General features: G+C 39.0%; 1 protein-coding gene across 1 annotated transcript; it reads right to left on the reverse strand.

Annotated features, from left to right (window-relative positions):
- Positions 1–3,141: 3,141 nt before the first annotated feature.
- Positions 3,142–19,150, reverse strand: LOC123826263 (myosin regulatory light chain 12B). The gene is made up of 4 exons (XM_045850251.1): positions 19,002–19,150; positions 8,165–8,363; positions 5,292–5,453; positions 3,142–3,619 (listed from the first exon to the last, which is right to left on the reverse strand). Exons 2-4 carry the CDS (start codon positions 8,346–8,348, stop codon positions 3,447–3,449), a joined length of 519 nt encoding a protein of 172 aa, XP_045706207.1. The 5' UTR covers positions 8,349–8,363; positions 19,002–19,150; the 3' UTR covers positions 3,142–3,446.
- Between the last annotated feature and the right edge of the window lie 29 nt (positions 19,151–19,179).

Genomic DNA, 19,179 nt, shown 5'->3' on the forward strand with positions numbered 1-19,179 from the left:
ACAAGCTCAGGGCAGCCTTGTCTATGTTTGTTAGTCCTTCCCTACATCTACACCACATGAATTCTCTTCAAACATTGTATTGATAATAATCTGGTCTTCTATATATTTTTTAACATATATTTTGTTGTTTATGCTATTACGGTTGTCCTAGTTTTTCCTCATTTGGCCTCCTCTACCCAGCCCCACTCCCTCAGACAATCCTCCAACAGCTGTCCATGTCTGTGGGTCATGCATATATGTTCTTGGGCTATTCTATTCCCTGTGTCATACTTTACATTGCCATGACTATTCCGTAATACCAATTTGTGCTTCTTAATCACTTCACTTTTTTTGCTCATCCCAACCTGCCTCCCATCTGGCAACCATCGAAACATTTTCTGTATCTGATTCTGTTTTTGTTCTTTATTTTGGTTTTTAGAAGCAATTGTTGATAAATACATCTTTATGGCATTTTATTTTTTTAACTTATTTTTTAAAGTTTTTATTTATTTATTTTCAGAGACAGAGGAAGGGAGAAAGAGAAGGAGAGAAACATCAATGTGCAAGAGAAACCACAATTGGTTGCCTCTCACATGCCCCCAACTGGGGACCTGGCCCACAACCCAGGCATGTGCCCTGACTGGGACTCCAATCAGTGACCTTTCAGTTCACAGGCCGGTGCTCAGTCCACTGAGCCACACCAGCCAGGACATATTTATTACCATTTTCTTGTTTATATTTTTTATCTTCTTTTTAAAAAAAGATCCTTTAACATTTCATATAATACTGGTTTGGTGGTGATGAAATCCTTTAGCTTTTTCTTGTCCAGGAAGCTCTTTATCTGTCCTTGGATTCTAAAGATAGCTTTGCTGGATAGAGTAATCTTGGTAGTAGGTCCTTGCTTTTCATGACTGAATATTTCTTGACAATCTCTTCTAGCCTGCAAGTTTGAGAAATCAGCTTACGCTTGAAGTTGTCCTCGAGGCTCCTTACATTAGCTTCATTTTTTTGGGGGGGGGGGATTCTGTTTTCTTCTTGCTGTTCTAATTGGTGATTTTTTGTTTGTTTTGTTTTTGCTTCCTTATATTCTAAATCTCTGATTTGATTCTGAGCTTCATCCACTGTACTGTCAGTTCAAAAAAATTGTTCATTTCAATTAGTGTATCCTTTGTTTCTGATTGGATTTTTTTTTTAATGCTGTTGAGATTCTAAGTTCCTTGAGGATCCTTGTAACCAGTGTTTTGAGATCTGCAACTAAGAGATTGCTTTTCTTTATTTATTCCTTTTTCTTGAGTTTTGTTCTGTTCTTTCATTTGGGCAATGTTCCTTTTTCTTATTTTGGCAACCTCCGTTTTTGTTTCTACGTATTAGGTAGAGCTGCTACATCTCCCAGGCTTGGTAGAATGGCCTAATGTAGATGTTCTGTAGGGTCCAGTGGCACAGCCTCCCCTATCATCCAAGCTGGGTACTCCAGGTATGCCCACCATGTGGCCTGTGTACACCCTCCTGCTGTAGTGCAGCCTTGACAGTTATTGGCATGTCCAAGGTCACCCAGCTGTGTTCTGTCTGGGCTTACACAGCGTTAAGTTGATCTGCACATGACTGCTACCTGTGCTGGGCTTGGAGGTGCCCAAGCAAGGCCAGTCTGTGAACCATGGCCAGCTGCTGCTAGTGCCAGGCCTGGGGTAACTTAGCAAGTTATGGGACTCGGTGAAGCCACATGCTGTATGTTTGAGAGAACTTAGGAGAATCTGAAGCATGGACCAAAACAAGCTATTTGAACTGAAAAGCCACCAGAAAGTTTGGGTGGGACTGAAAGTTGGGTGTGAAGGGCCTTAGTAAATCACTAGGGTGAGGCAAACATGTGGGACAGGTCAATAAAGTCTGATATGGCAACCACCCGCCAGCTTTGTGGTTCAATGAGCAGAGGGTTCAGAAATGGAATAATGGCCTCTGCCAGCACTCCTGTCTGGGAGAAAGCTGCCATCCAGTTCTTGCCCCAATTCTGGACATTTCCGTTCCTCTCCACATGTCTCGGGTGCCTTTTAAGCTGCTGCCCCCATGATGGAACTCAGAGGGAATGAGTCCAACCAAGTATGTGTGTGGACCCTGTAAGAGGAACTGCCTGGGACTCCAGAAGTTTCTGTCTTCCACAGCCTCAATCCTTGGTGTTTACAGTCAGAAATTAATGACTTTTCCCTCCGACATTGGAACCCTGGGCTGGGGGACCTAATGTGGGGCTGGGACTCCTTGCTCTTGGGATATCCCATGATTTTTATCTGCCATGCATGCATGTAGGACCAGCCTGTTTTGTGTCTCTGGCTCTCCTACCAGGCTTGATGTGTTTTTTTTTTCAATTCTGTAGTTGTAGGACTTCCATTCAGCATGATTTTTGATGGTTTTGAACGAAGGTTCTATAGTTTAGTTGTAAATTTGATGTGGTTGTGCAAGGTGGTGAGCCGTGGATACCTACATCACTATCTTGACTCAAAGCTTGTCTTCTGTTTTACCTGTACACAATTTTCTTAAATTCTGTTCAAATAATCAGTTCTCAAAAATATTTTAAATTTTAATACAAGCACAAAATTATCTTAGAATGTGATGGAAATATCTTGACCTCTTAGGCATTTGGAGCTTTTCATTGAAATAGCAGCCCAAGACCTGGGGTTAGGCGCCCTATTTTGGAATTCCAACTCACACTAACAGTGATTCTGATCAATCACTTAACTACTCAGAGCTCAGTTCCCTCGCCTTAAATACAAGGCTAATAGAAATCTATCTCATAAGTTTGTTTGGAAGATTCAGTTAAAATCATCTACATGCAATGCTTTACACACAGTGTATTTTTCAGTTTTGCCTCACCTTCAGACTCTTAGATCAATAAAACATCGAACGTTTTCTGATACATTCTGTATTTATAATTTAGTAGTTTAAATGTCTGACTTTCTAGTAGTGTGGGGAAAAAAAATGAAGGCTAGTTTTTACTGCACAACGTTAATCTGTCCCTAAAAGTTCTGAAGAACACTATCGCATATATGTGGAAAAACCAGTTTAACCATGAAATCTAAATTATATAAAGTTGAAAATATGAAAATAGGAGAGCCCCCACCTACCACTTTCTTGTTTAAATTGTCATTATATTCCATTTGAGTCAGTATAATCTTTATTTCAAAATAGCATTTTTATTATATAAAAATGTAAAAATCCAGCAAAACCAGAAATTCTGAATATATTTTCCTGGGCTTTCACATTTGTTGATTTTTATTTGCAAACTCTTTTTCAACACAATTTACAACCTCATACCCATCTGCAGTCTGATTATACAAGTGCTAAATGGCAGAAAGGTCTAGAATAAATACATCAAAAAGAGGCAAAGCTGTGAAACTAAGTTGCATGCAATAGGTCTATGAGGATGGGAAGAAGTACTAGGGAAATAAAGTAATTGGAAGGTTTTAGCTAAAGTTCTTTCAGTCATCTTTATCTTTAGCTCCATGTTTAAGGATGCGCGTGAACTCAATGTAATTGAAATTTCCCTTTTTGTCAATAGGCGCCTCTCTGTACAGCTCATCCACTTCCTCGTCTGTAAACCGATCTCCCATTGTTGTCAGCAGCTCTCTCAGGTAGTCTTCCTGAATGGTGCCTGGAAGACACAGAAAGAAAGGAGTCATGAATACTTCCTGGTACTTTAATAGTTAATTTCTACACTAGGTCAAACTTTAAAAAAAATTTATTTACTTATTTTTAAGAGAAAGGGTAAGGGAGGGAGAAAAGGAGGGAGAGAATCCTCGATCAGTTGCCTGTCACATGTTCCCAACTGGGGACCTGGCTTGCAACCCAGGCATGCGCCCTGACCAGGAATCAAACCAGTGACCTTTCAGTTTGAGGGCCGGCACTCAATTCACTGAGCAATACCAGCCAGGGCAACACTAGGTCAATTTTACAAAATATTTTGGAACATCCAAATATACATGAACAAAATAAGTTAGTGAACTAAGGCAATATGTAACTATGCCATGACGTTTTCCTGTTACTTAGAGTTCTTTACAATATTAGATTAAGTCATTTTAAAAGCTCTGTTAGCAGATTATATGTTTATAAAATTTATTTCAAGCAATTGTTTCTTTCTAGGAGAAAAAACTCCTGTTATTTCAGAAAGAGGAAAAAAAAAGGCAGCTACCCAGAAAAGTGACCAAGTGTGCATGAAGAATGGTGCAGCTCTGACAGGTAGAAATGGGGAAACAGGAATAGGATACACGGAAATATCTGAGGAGGTGGTGAAAGTAGCTGAGTTAGTGTAGGGTTAATGTAGAAGACTAAAATAAGTAACAAAAGTGAATAGTTAGGCTTTATCCACTTTAAAATGAGAAAGGAAAAAAACCCTAACATTTTAATTGCTCACGTTTGTTAACTACAGTCATGTGATGAGAAATGCATTGTTAGGAGATTCTGTTGTGCAAACATCAAAGTGTACTTACACAGACCTAGATGGTATAGCCTACTACACACCAAGCTATAGGTATAGCCTACTGCTCCAGGCTACAAGCCTGTACAAAACAACATGAGATTAAATCAAGCACAAGAGAAACTGATGCAATGAAGAGACGCAGTAAACACAAGATGTATGTCGGCAATGCTGGTGTAACACAAAGCATACCATTTTATAGAAAACTTTTTTTATAAGTAGAGTCACTCTAGAATAACAATAAAAAGTATAGTATAGTAAATACATAAACTAGTAACATAGTCATTCATTATTTTTATTCTGTACTGTACATAATTGTGTGCACTCTACTGTCATATGACTGGCAGTGCCGGTTTGTTTGCACCTGCATCACCACAAACACGTGTGTAACACATGCACTATGATGTGATGATGATAGCGTCACTAGGGTGACAAGAATTTTTCAGCTCCATTGTAATCCTGTGAGAACCATTACATACAGACCATTATAAAACATTATATATGCTATCTGTCCCTGACCAAAAGAGTGTTATGTGGCACATGGCTACACTTTCCTGTGCAATTTCTAGTCTTTTGAAGAAGTAGCTTTCATTGTTTAAGAAATACTATTTAACAGACAATTCTCTCTTCGGCTTTTAGGAAGCTCAGGTCCAAATTCAAAGATTAACACCACAAATTGTGTAGCTTTATGATCTACAGTAACTGTGTCCTACCCATTCTCAGTTACATGGTTCCACTGTAAATGATAGTTTCCCTTTATTTGTTTTTTAAAATGTACACTTTACTAATCTTTTTCATTTCCTAAAAAGTGGTTCATATAGTCTGGAATAAGGACATAAAGAGCACCCACCAGTTGCTTCTTCATCAAAGCAAGCAAAAGCATTTCTGATGACGTCTTCTGGATCTGTGCCATTTAACTTCTCACCAAACATCGTGAGGAACATGGTGAAATTTATGGGCCCTGGGGCCTCATTCATCATGGCATCAAGGTATGCATCTGTTGGATTCTTCCCTATAAAGAGTTCGAGTTTTAACATTTAAGAACAAAGAATTAATTTCAACAAATAATTGTCTTGTTAATGTTATGCTCCCCAACGTATTTTGAAAAGGTACATCATACTCACATGAAACTAATTTTTGAATTAACTGCATTAAGAACATTTTTAAAAGACAATTTTTGACATCATAAAAAGTCTCTTGACACAGCATTATAAAAATGGGCGTAGGTTGAATGTTGTTCATTTATTGATACTTTCTGTAACTTTTCCTTCACTATTTTAAACAAAACAGAACACACACCTGAAACTATGGTCCGGGCAATGTCATTATTAAATCTTCAATGTTGACAACATTAAAGGTCCATCAGGGCATTTCATACCGGTTATTTAAAAAATATATAAATATTCATATTTCCAATTGTAGTACAGTTACGATGAACATTATACTCACATGAAACTAATGATGCTTCAAAAATTTTATTTATAGGCTGGTTATTTAAGCTAAAACTATTAGGAATTGGAAGGTCATTTAGAGGTTGCCAGGTGTATCACCAAACGCTGTCAATGCATGTTACTAAACTGTAGTCTAGTTTAGTGTTGCTCCTAGTGGAATCTTAATCTCAGTTCCAAATGAGAGCACTTCTCCCTCTTCTAGTACAGTGGTGAGGGAACTGTTCTGAGTCTTCCCTCAAGTTGGAAGAAATTCCGCTGGGATGGCCAGATACAATAGGAGTAAAAATGTACTTCTCTGTCTAGGCATTTGTGAGGCCACCATGGTATAGGAAAAGCAACAATGACCAAAGTGTCTGGAATAGTGACTTTGAATCCCAGTTCTGCCACTGGCTGTGTGACCTGGAAGAAGGTGGCAGGTATCTAGGGTTATTTTTAATCTATAAAATTGATTGAATAAATTTGGTATCTGAAAGGTCCCTTCCAACATTACGTTTGTATGATTCTCCATGAAAAGAACATCCTTAAGTTAGATATTCATATCTAAGGAAGCAGCTCAATATTATGCCCAACTAAGTGCTAATGATAGTCAAATATGGAATTGTGGTTCATATGCAAAGTTTTAATCCCAAGAATTTGGGTAAAATTTAAAAGCCAAGTTGGCATCTCTCTTACTGCTTTACAATCCTCATTCATACCTATTCAACATGCCCAACACAAAAATTAGCCCAAAATTAATCTCAAGATTCGCTGAATAAGCTAAAAAGATCTACTATTCTATGTTCAGGTTTAACCCAACTCTCCTGCAGCAATTTTTTGGGGGAGGGAAAAACTAGAATCCAAAGGTGCCAGAAGAACATGGGTACAAAAAAAACACTGGGACCTAAAATGAATTGGTTTAGGCTAAACATCTATGGACCCATTCAAGGCATCCAATATAATTTGCTGATTTAAAAGGTAAATACATATACACATATATAAGCTTTTACATATAAAAGGTATATATATTACTTTTTACATTTACATATAAAAGGTAAACTGTGCTGATCTTAAAAGGCAGTTTCCCAAAATAGAAGGCTCTAAAAAGTCAGCCTCTGACTCTACCATCACTCATAAATTAATTGAGCATCTACTATGATCATGGCACAGGCTTGTATGCTTAATGCTAATAGTTAACTAAGTCACTCAATTTCCTCAGTGGGTTTCTTCAGCAGTGACCTGTGAATACACTTAAGTTGCTATGCTGAGTGGAAAACAATGGGATCCAATCTATCTGCAAGTCAACAAATTAGATAAATATCTTGAGTCGACTCTCACTCTGAATGAAGGAAATGTCCCAAAATGTTAACAATTGGTGAACCTAGGTAAAGGATGTTTAACTTTCCGTAGGTTTAAACATTTTCAAAATGGTATGTTAGGAGAAAAAAATAAAAATAAGACAGAGGAACAAATTGTGTTGTGGTTACTAAAGGGAAAAAAATAACAACCTCTTTCTCTTTGCCCTCTGGCTAAGAGTCAAGCACAAAACACCCCAGAGTGTACAGCCTAACTGGAGGCCATCCCTGACCCACACCCCTTTCAATGCCCAGTCACTCTTGTCTATCAAGAACTAGGCTGGCCATTCATTTGTCCACAGCCATTTAATTAGTGCTGACTCAGTGCAGAACACAGAGGACCTTCTGTGACTTCCTTCTTTTTAAGATCAAACAAACAATAACAAAATCGTACAAGGAATAATAAAATAACACCCATAATAACCAAAATAACAAAGGGTAGTTTATGCTTGCTTTAAATCTTTTATTTTTCCATTTTTTTCTTTTGTTATAAAAAATAATTTTAAGTAAAATTGTGAAAGTCCGCTTTCCTGTGTTTCCTTTTTCAGTCGCACTGCCCTTTCTCCCCAGACCATTATTCATCATTATTACTTCCTATCTATAACCTATTCTCAACCTTTATTACTGACTATGCTATATTATTAGTAGTACTTTAAATTCTACTTTAAATTCTGATATTTTGCCACCTAGCCATCCCCTAGTAGACCTATCATATTTAGCTGAGAGGAACTGAGGCTTGCCTAGTACCTGCCAGGTCCCCACCCATATAGGTTTATCCTCTTATGACTGGCCAAGTCTCAACATGGCCCTTCCACACAGACATCTCTCAATAGGCTTTGGAAAAAGGACAGAAATATTTGAATATCACACAAAAAATAATCCATAAAATGCTAAATTATTATTTTTGGGGAAACAGGCATACTGAGAATATAAAAGTCTACCTAGAGAAGCAAGCATATCATGCAAATCTTCCTTGTCAATGAAACCATCTCTGTTCTGATCAATCATGTTGAAGGCCTCTTTAAACTCCTGAATCTGTGACTGGTCAAACATGGCAAACACATTGGATGTTGCGCGCTGGGGGCGCTTCTTGGTGGTCTTGGTCTTTGCTTTTTTGCTTGACATGGTGGCTGTTTAATTCTAGAGTTAAAAAGAAAAAAAAAAACAAAGCAAAAAAGAATGTGTAAAACATAAAGCGAAAATGAAGTCACAGAATCTAAAGTTAGTGAAGTAAAAATATCTTAATGTAGAATTATTCATTTGAGTAGGAATAAATATATATTTAAACTTCATTTCCAATGGCTAGGGAAAAAAAGCAGTTTTGAAGAATATTAAGAAACAGAAATTACTAATGCACCTTTCTCTAAAATGATTAAACCCATATTTATTAAGTGAGAATTCATTTTAAAATATGTAACAATACTCAGCATTTACTGAGTGCTTCCTATGTGCCAAGCACTGTTATAAAAGCATGAGGCTCTCTTAAAGGGAGGGGTTCTAAAGTTGGTATCTTACTTTTGTAAGGACTGCTCCATGTAATCCTCACAACAATCCTATGCAGTAGGATTATCTCCATTTCATTACCAATGCTGCATAAATTCTGAGCCTCAGTTTTTTCAAAACAGTTTGTAAACCAGGGAAGCTCACTCGATCATGTTTTACAGCAAAAGATATCTACTTCAACACAAGTAAAAATTAAATGAGATTAACACAGAAAAAGAGACTAGTATAGTCACTGCACGGTACATGTTAGAAAGGCTCCTATCTTTTTAAAAAATCGTAAAAACCTATTCTTTTTGGAAACATTTCCCATTTTTATTCATTAATCAATAAAAACAGTAATAACAGATTTACAGAGCTGCATATTAATAACAAAACAAGAAGGAGATGAAATATCCCAGAGACATCTTAAAAAGTTTCAAAGGAATACACAATAGGCTAAAGATCTACAGCTAACTTGTGGTTGCATAGCACGTAATTATTTATTCCAGCATTTTGTTTGTAAGTTCTTCCTTATATTTGCCTTTCTCTTTTCCAACTTGTCAAGACTTGGCTTTGCATTCAAGATTTTTTTTTCCCTGATCTCTGTCCAGTTTTAGTCTGGTGATAACCACCTTACTGGGGTGAATGAATGCCCACATGGACAGTGGTAACATTAGCCTTCTCATGCTGCACCTGCTTGATGTAGGTAATGTCTTTTTCCCCCACACACATGCAAGGTGGCACCAAAATGGTGTTTGGGGTTTTTGCTTCAGTCTGAGTTCACAAAGAGGTTGAACTTCACAGCAGCCATCTACCTGGTGCCAGAAGTCCAAAACCTACTGTTTAATCTTATATACCTTCTTGCCACCTTTTCATTTCCCATTTCCCTTGAGAAAACTTTCAGATTATCAGTTTTATTAATACTCAACTGTCCCCATTTTCTCACCTTCCCAATTACTCCCCAATTCTCTACAATATGGCTTTGGTGGTAGCCTCCAGTACTCTATCGAAAGTCACCAATAAATGTCAGATAGAACGAACACTTTTCATTCCTTTTTTTATTTGTAGTTTTAAATAATATATACAACACAAAAATACTATTGGCCTTGGAATTACAAAATCTTGAGTTTGAATCTTACCCCCATCATTACTAGCTACCAGAGGACACCAGGGTAATTTTTTGATTCAATGTCTTATTCAATCTTCACAACTTCCCTATGAGACAGGTACTACCTAGGTTAAAAAAGAAAATCATGGTCCTTGTACAGTGAAGAATTTAATTTTGTCCAAAGAGAGGTCTGGCCTTTGTCCTTGGCTCCTGGGAAGAAATTTCTAAGCCCTTGGAATATCATGCCCGATATTTGGGGTTTTGGGTCACATCCAATTTCAAACAATGTGACTTACCGTGGAGGCTTTGGGTTTACATGTTATTAGTTGACCTCTAGAGGGGCTGCAGACTGAGGTGAGCTAGGCAGCAGTCAACAGTACCTATGTAACAGAGCTCCAATAAAAACTATGGATATCAAGGATCAAATGAACTTCCCTGGTTGGCAATACTCCATGTACACTGTCTCACCTTGTTGTCAGGAGTAGTCAACACTCCCATGAAAGAGGACAACTGGAAGGTCTACATTTAAAAGACTCCTGGACTATGCACCATGCCTCTCTTCCCCTGGCTGATTTTAATCTGAATCATTTTACTGTACTAAACCACAACCATGTGATAAGAGCTTTCAGTGAGTTCTGTGAATCCTAGCAAATTATTGAACCTGAAGGTAATCCTGGAAACCCAAACTTGCCACTGGTGTCAGAAGTGAGGATGGTCCTGGGGACTGTTTTCTAACTCTGCAGCCGCATAGTTTGAAAGCAGGTGATTAGCTCCAGCAGTGGCTGAACAAAGGAATTTTAGATCTGGGTCTCTAGAACTTCTCATCTTGGACTTTAAATCTACATTGTTTTCGCCTCTTTATTTCAATCTAAAAAACACCCCACTGGGTATTTTGAGGCTTGGCTTAGTGGTATACTTTTGAACACATCAGATAATAGGCTCAATGTAATAATACCATCATTTCTTTTTCAAAAGTTTCTTTTTTCTCTATACTTCATTTAAAAACAATGCACATTCATATAAGCATATGGTACTTACAAAAATTATACACGCGGACACATAAAGGGAAAAAAGTGAGGCAAAGTTGTAGCAAAACAATCAATTTGAAGAGAATTTTGTCCCCTCCACCCCCCACCAAAGTATCTACCATCCTTGGTCTCCTTACCTACTAAGAGATAAGTATCTTGGCTTTCTCTACTTTCTCACTTCCCACTCACTTTCAACCCACCACAATCTGGCTTTTTCTACTCCAACTACTTTCAAATCACCAAACCCAGTCTAAATCTCCTCAGACAATTCTGCTATATGACACCATTTTATCCCTCTTTTCTTCAGAGCTCCAACAACTCTTGGTTTTAGTGAACAGTCACAGTAGAAATGAACTGTCCCAAATGGAAAGGGAATGCAAGGTTCCCAATCTTGAAGACCTTATACTTTAATGAGGAAGACTCCTAAATGTTATACTGAAAAGAACAATTTAGGTAAAATGCTGTATTTGACTTGGTAACACCCACATACTTTCTCTCAGTTCTATGTCTATGACTGGTCCTCCCCTCTTTTCTTGTTAAGTCTTTATCTCCTCCACTCACTTCGGTATTCCTGTTTCTCAGTATGCTAGCAGTCAGTGACTTTACTTAGATGATCTCATTGACTCTCACTGTTCTGACGGCACCCTATGTCTCCTAGGTCTGTTATCTCCAGGCCTGACCTCTTTCTTGAGTTGGACTTAAATATCCAATCTCTTGTGAAAGGCATCCATCTGAATATCCCACAGACACTCATAATAAACACGTTGGAGACTGAATTATCTTCCCTCTCCTGAACTTTTTCATCCTTCTGTTTTCTCTCAGTTAATGGCGCCATCATTTACTCACTCACCAAACCAGAAACCTGGGAGTCATCCTGACTCATCCCTATCCCTGATGAATCAAGCCCTGCCTCTTAAGTATTTCTCAGGTTTACTCATATTCTTCATTCCTTGGCTGGACCCTCATCATCTCTTTGTGTACTTCTATGGCTAACTAATATCCTTGCTTCTTTATTCCCTCTAAACAATGTTTTATATTCCAGCCAGAGTTGTCTAAAACATAAATATGACATTACTATTTCCCTCTTAAAAACCTTTCATCTCTACTGCTTCATAGAACACATGGTACACAAGGTATTCTCTGCCTCCTCTAGAATGACTTTTCCAGCCTCGTCTCTAGCCCTTCTCTGTTTTGTACTTTTCCTTCAGCAACACGAAACTGTTTCTATGTGCCCAAAGCACCATGCAAGTTTTACCTTTATATACTGTGTTTCTGTTCTTGCTATTTTTCTAGTCCAAAATGCTTTAGGACCAGAGAGAAAAATTAAAGGTCTACTCCACCTATGTCTACTACCATTTATTGAGTGACTCATGTACTAAGCACATTACATGCATTAAATTTAACAGGCCTGCTTTACAAATGAAGGAAGTAAGGATCAAAGATATTAAATAACTTGCCCAAGGTCACCTAGTGGCAGAGCTACTCATTAAATCTCTTTTATTCAAGGTTACTTCTACCTATATTTTTTCTTTGTATTAAATATTCTTCTAGTATTCTGAGTTTACCAAAATTTAAAAAAAACTTTCAATACTACTAATATAACATGACACTGATTTCTGAGCAGCTACTTTCCTGTAAACTCAAATCCTAGACAGAGTTTTCAAATACATTCAAACTCTATGGGGAAATCAATGTAGAGAGCACAACTGCATTGTGGAATAGTGAGAGAAAAAATATAAACAATACTCCCTGGAATTGTGCAATGTAGCAGCCCAGTTTGGGTCAAGTGGTAGTATTTCCTATCAGTCATGGTCTTGGCTTGACATAAGTAAAGGCTTGAAACCTTTACCTAGGGGTGTCAAATTAATGTTTAACCTATAAATGTTAAAGAAGAAAACCACCACCAAACCTCACCCTTAAACTATAGTTACAGAAAATATCCACATATAACATAGCACATAATGTAATGAATAACTCTCAATAGCAGGAAAAACTCACTTCCTTTTCAAATTTTAATTATTTTTTCTAAATTTTTAAAAAAGATTTTAATTATTTACTTTTAGAGAGAGGGAAAGGGAGGGAGAAAAACAGGGAGAGAAACATCAATGTGTGGTTGCCTCCCACGTGGCCCCCACTGGGGACCTGGCCCACAACCCAGGCATGTGCCCTAACAGGGCACCGGTCAGGGCTATTTTTTGTAAATTTCTAACACAGAGTGAACTTAAAGATCATATGTAATTTTCACAGAAGTTACGAGAAGGGCAGGGATATAGGAACACTGGTATTACGGGTAACTGTGGTGTCAACATATTCAAATAACCTGAATATTTACAAAATCACCTGTAATACTAATGTACAAATCAAAACATGGGCACCATAATCCCATCAACAAGCGGAAAATGCTTGTGAACTTCATTTGGTTTATATGGCTTTATTGGAAGCCTGGGAAACATGCTCATGGGACATATTCTGTCAGCTACTTAAGACTTCCTCAACAATCCTTTGAGGCTTCTTTTAAGTATCAAGTCAGCTAACTGTTGTCGCCACATGGCAAGTAAATGTGACTCTCACAGTAGTTAATCTTCTAGTTTCAATCTTGGCTGCACATTAAAATTACCCTGGGGGGAAAAAAACAGATGCCTAGGCCCTACTTTAGTCAAACAAACTGAATGTCTACAGATGGGACCCAGGAATCTGTATTTTAAAAAATGCACCAGGTGATTCCAATGTACTTTGAAGGCTGAGAACCACTGTGTTAACCACTCAGAAGGTATTGGGCTGTTTGTTTAGTTTCCTTTAGTTTTTAAAATGTGGTCATTATTGTTTAATGGTGATGCTAGAGACCTGGATTCTTATTCCAGTTGTCATTCTCAAGTTGACCTTTGGTCATTTTAGCTTTCCTGGATCTCCTTTTCCTCATCTATAAAATGAAGGGTAGATCAAAAGTCACAAACTGGCACCTACCAAACTATATGCAGTTTGTATGAAGGTTCATTTAGTACCTTGAGGGATGACCTTTTAAATTCCCTTTTAAATCATTTAATTTGACAACATTTAAAAATACTTTTTCACTTTAATAAAATCAAACTTCAGACATCTAGATAAGGAATCACTTGACCAGCATTCCCAAATTCCTGTGGTCAGTGAGTGTTTTGTGAGCAATCCCCACTATTCCCTACAACTTCCTGACACTGCCCGTATTTGTTATTGCCTGGCCTCTGAGTTGAACTTGTTCCTTGGCTCTGGTGGTAGCCAGGATCCAAACTGGCTCTCAACACTTCTCTTGTCTTTGTGTAGTCCCATCCAACAGTAAAAAAGGTTGACCTGTGAAACTGTAGGGGAGGTGAAATAATTTTCCTTCTACTCCTCTCTGAGTTCTTGGCTGACAGCACTGTGATAACAGATTAATGAGAAAAACAAAAAGAAGCTTATTAACATGTATACCTCAAGTATACATGGGAGATACCCAGGGCAAAACCGTTTTTCAGAGGTGGCTTAGAACTTGGGCTTAAATATCATCTATAGCTGAAGACAAAAGAAGAAAGGTATGTGAGGGAAAGGGGCTAGTTATGGAAGGTTACCAGAATAATCAAAGTAAACTAGAGTAATGCTTGTCGTGTATTTTTTCATGAGGGCCTTCTCCACTGATAAGAGTCTAAAGTTATCTCCAGAGGGTAATCTTGGTCCCTCCTGGTAGAGAAGGGATAATATATGTCCTGCTTTTAGACAAATAAGGGGAGGGCAGAAAGCTTTTCTTGCATTTGCTTCTTCTAAATTGCCTCTAGCTCAAAATCATATTTATGCTAAAATGGCATATTTGGGGGGGCATATTCTCCTACTCTTCATAACCAATGGGATATGGCAAAACTAATAGTGTGACTTGGTCATAATAGACACTGAAGCTTTTGCCTTGCTCACTCCTGGATCATCATCTGGGGGAAATCAGCACCAGGTCATGAGGGCAGTAGACAGCCCTAAGTAGAGGTCCAAGTGGCAGGTAACTGAGGCCTCCTGTCATTAGTTAGGATCACCTTGCCAGTTATATGAGTCAGTCACCTTGGAGGTTGATATTCCTTCAAAAGATTGGAAACCTGGCTGACATCTGTGCTGCAATCTCCTGAGACCCTGAGCCAGAACCATCCTGGAATTCCTGATCCTCAGAAACCATTTATTGTTTTTTTTAAGGTGCTAAGCTTTGGGAGTAATTTGTTATATAGCAATAGAAAACAAATAAAGCCACTGTGTTTCCTTGGTCTCTTTAATATTAAAACATGGCAATGCGTTTATTTCAGAATTATAATCACAGAACTTTTAAAAAGTTGAAAGTGGCCACTAATTTTTGGTTAGAAAATTTCAATTCCTTCTATTCAATTTCTCTCCAAGTTCTGTGGGTTCCTCTTTTAACTGCAACAGAGTCACACCTTCTTCAACATTACCATTACCACTATCCTATTCTTCTGGCTGATTCTTATGCTGATTTGCTACTTCTTCCTTCCTAATTGGAGTTTCCTTCAAAGCTATTCTTGAATGACTGTGCTTTTAAGTACTGTTTGAAAATCTGGTAGCATCAAGTTACCACTCCAAAATAAGGTCATTAAGGAGGGAGGAGGAGCTGGTTTTGTGAGCAAAGAGATGATAAAGAATTCAAGTTTTAGCCAAGTTACAGTAGAATGGCAGAACAGATAGATGCTGAGGCAGGATGTTTAAGAGGTCCCCTTTAGCAAGGCCAACTTCTAAGGGAAGGCACAAGGTGAGGCTGAGAAACATAAAACAAAAAAGCAGAGAGCAGCAGTTCTTGGTCTGAAATCTCAGATCATTTCTGATTCAACTGTCACCTTCATCCAAGTCTATCAGAATCTTTAGAAATTTTTCACAGAGAAACACCAATCCAGAAGAACCTATGCACCCCAATGTTCATAGCAGCACAATTTACAATAGCCAAGTGCTGGAAGCAACCTAAGCACCCATCAGTAAATGGGTGAATCAAAAACCTACGGTAGATTTACACAATGGAATACTATGCAGCAGAGAGAAAGAAGGAGCTCCTACCCTTTGCAACAGCATGGATGGAACTGGAGAGCATTATGCTATGTGAAACAAGAAAGGCGGTGAGGAACAAATACCATATGATCTCACCTTTAACCAGAACATAACCAACAAAAGAAAAAGGCAAACAAACTATAACCAGAGACATTAAAATTAAGATCAATCTGACAGTAACCTGAGGGGAGGGGGGAGGGGATAATACGGGGAAGGGCTTTCAGGAACTACTATAAAGGACACATGGACAAAACCAAGGAGGAGGGTGGAAGAAAGGGGTGGAGGTGGGTTTGGCTGGGGTGAGGGGGAGTGGTGGGGAGAAAATGCAAACAACTGTAACTGAACAACAATAACATAATTTAAAAAAAAGAAAACATAAAATAAATTCTCAGATTTCCAAGGTCATTACTATAGTCAAGGCTAATTTTGTGCTAATAGGGAGGATTAAATGATTGGATACATAAGCAACAGGCTGGAAACAGCAATCATAAGGAGAATTTAGTGTTTAATTAAGTTAAAATATCCCACAAAAATTATCATTATATATATATAATGACAAGATTGTTTTTATGTAGCGTATTTAGGCAAATATGTAATCAGTTCCACAGATTATACTTATTTTTTCCCCAGAGCCTTATTCAAGTTTTACCTTTCCTCTTAATACCAGTTAAACTTCTCTTGTAGTACATGGCTACATTTTAATATTTACCACATCCATTATAGTTCTGTCATTTCTTCATTAAGGATTTTTTTAACTGTCCCAATAGGCAGTAAACTTTCCGTCCTTTGAACTCCTACATCATTTTGTTTTATTATAATGAAATATATATGTGGTGAACACCCCAATCAAAAACAAATGTTAACATCACTCTAAATGTTCCCTCCAAGTCAGCCATCCTCTCCCACAGGCACCCATTGCTGAGATTTCTACCACCACAGCTCAATTTTCTCTTTGAACTTCTTATAAACAAAATTATACAGTATATATTCTATGTACATGACTTCTTTCACTCAATGTAATGTTTGTAAGATTCAGTTATCAGTGGTTCATTCTTTTTTTGACTGCTGAGTAGTATTCCACTGCCATACCCTTTGCGTATGTATTTTTATGGCAGTTAGCCTTTCTACCTTGGACTGCAGGGTCTAGTAGAGTACCTTACACATGGCAGGAGCTCAATAAATACTAGTTAAGCGAATACATACATATGCTTCCTTCCTATCACAAACAGACTTACATATACAGATGCTCACTGTAGGTAGGACCTGGATCTGACTCCCAAAACAAGGCTTTTCTCTAAGGTCTACCCATGGTTTAGTATCAACTCTACTGAACTCTTCCTCAAGAGATCTTTAATGAAATTACCATCTACCCCTTGTTCCACACCTAGAAGAAACAGCTGACAATTGATACTAAACATGTGCTAGGCACTGGTCTTAACATTTCACATGTATTAACATATTTAATCCCACAACAATTTATGATACAGGTAAAGTTACTCCCCCCCCCCGCCATTTTAGGTGAGAAAATCAGGGAAAAGAGAATAAACATCTTGCCTGCTGCTAGAAAAAGGTAGAGCTTAAATCTATGATCTGCACTTAGGAAGTCTAGCTCCAGAGTTTCTACCACTAGTCCCTAATATCCTACATATAGGCAACTGAAATTCTCTACCATGAAAATACAGGCAGACAGACAGTTGGGAGTAAAAAGCAATACCACCGCACTCCTACAGTGTGAAATGAGGAAAAAAGATCCCCAAGTTGCTGGCAATGAAAACCATTCCTGTATTTCTGGTGTCTTTGAATCTTGGGAGACAGGGATAATCAGTCCCATTCAGGCAGCCCAAGTCCTCTCATCTTTCCTAACCCCTGCAACCCAGACCTGGGGATTGATTGTCCTGTAGTCTAAATTCGGTCTCACTGAGGCATAAATGAATGTTGGCTCAGCCATCAAAGTCGTTTCATTCAACGCAGCCTGAACGACAATGCTGTGCACTTTGTTAGAAGGTCCAGGAGGGTCCACCTAACGCTTACAGAGAAAATGGGTGGCACCATGTGAACATCCCTCAAATGACCTCAGGCAAATCATCTCACCTCTCTTGTTTCCTCAATTATAAAATGAAGTTCTATAAAGTTATTTTGAATCCTAAAATTCTGATACTTTTCTTACCAAAGGACTAGTGCAATTTCATCTTAAACAAAGGCTGCCAAATCAATTTCCTCTAAACACTTTCCTCTTATTACTTCTTTGGTGAAGAATCCCTAATGCCTCTTACATAAATCTTTTATTTCTCCTTAAGTTTTCAAGGCACCCATAAAAAGGCCCCACTTATCTATCTACCTACCCTTATCTCCATCTATATTATTCAGTATAGTTCTGTTCCATTCAGGCTGGTCTTCCCATCTCCGTTCCATTCCCACCTTGAGCGCTTTTGGTTTTGTTTCCTCCTACCGCACACCCAGCCAGAAATACTCCAGTTTCCCTTCCAGGGCTGACTCCAAGGCTTTCAGTGAGGTCACGATTAACTTTTCAGGGAAACTTTCTTGATTTTTATTTATTCATTTCGTCAACATGAATGTAAGAAATCCACAAGATGCACGATACAGCGAGACTTATCACTCTTATGGAAATCAATACATTTCAGTCTAGACTAACCACGCACCCAGTGCGTTTCTCTATTTTCCTCGGACACTTCATTTAAGGAGAGAACCATGCACCAATAGACTCCCATATCCCCTAAAGCACCAAGCCCCGTGTGCGGTACAGAGCACGGGCTCAACAACCTAACCGATGGACTGTGTTCGCGAGGGCGGTGGCAGGCAGTCAGGCCGCCGGGCGGTGGGAAGCACCAGGTGTGTGAAGTCATCCTGGATGACGTAGGGCCGCGGCCCGGCCACCTCTTCCAGCCGGGCCTGTTTGCGGACCCGCTTCAATCGTCCAGGAGCTTCCGCCCGGGCCAAAACCCGGCGGCGACTCGAACTTCCTCTCCTCGCCCACTCTGACAGCTCCCACAGCACCCTGCCCTCTTCCTCCCCTGCCTGGGTCCGGCCGCCGTGTGACGTGTGGAGTGGGGGACGGGTGCAGCTCAAAGGGTGTAGCGTGCGGGGGTGAGTACTACTCACCGCCGCCAGACACCAGAACCCGGTCTGCCCTGACGAGATGACCAGCGACTGCGACGAGCACTGGGATGCGGCTCAGGAGGGAGGTGGCGCCCAGCACTTCCTGCCTCGGAAGGCGGACCGGAAAACGACGCGGAAGGCGCGGCAGGATCCAACTCGGGACGGGGTGGGGGACGTGCAG

The sequence above is a fragment of the Phyllostomus hastatus genome, unplaced genomic scaffold, assembly GCF_019186645.2.
Source record: "Phyllostomus hastatus isolate PE091 unplaced genomic scaffold, TTU_PhHast_1.1 phas_contig_80, whole genome shotgun sequence".
Classification (NCBI taxonomy): Eukaryota; Metazoa; Chordata; class Mammalia; order Chiroptera; family Phyllostomidae; genus Phyllostomus; species Phyllostomus hastatus.

Coding starts and splice junctions, on each gene's coding strand:
- LOC123826263 (XM_045850251.1), bottom strand. CDS start 8,348: ATGTCAAGCAAAAAAGCAAAGACCAAGACCACCAAGAAGCGCCCCCAG. Junction 5,454..8,164: donor TGATATGCTTGCTTCTCTAG/GTAGACTTTTAT, acceptor AACTCTTTATAG/GGAAGAATCCAACAGATGCA. Junction 3,620..5,291: donor CTTTGATGAAGAAGCAACTG/GTGGGTGCTCTT, acceptor TGTGTCTTCCAG/GCACCATTCAGGAAGACTAC.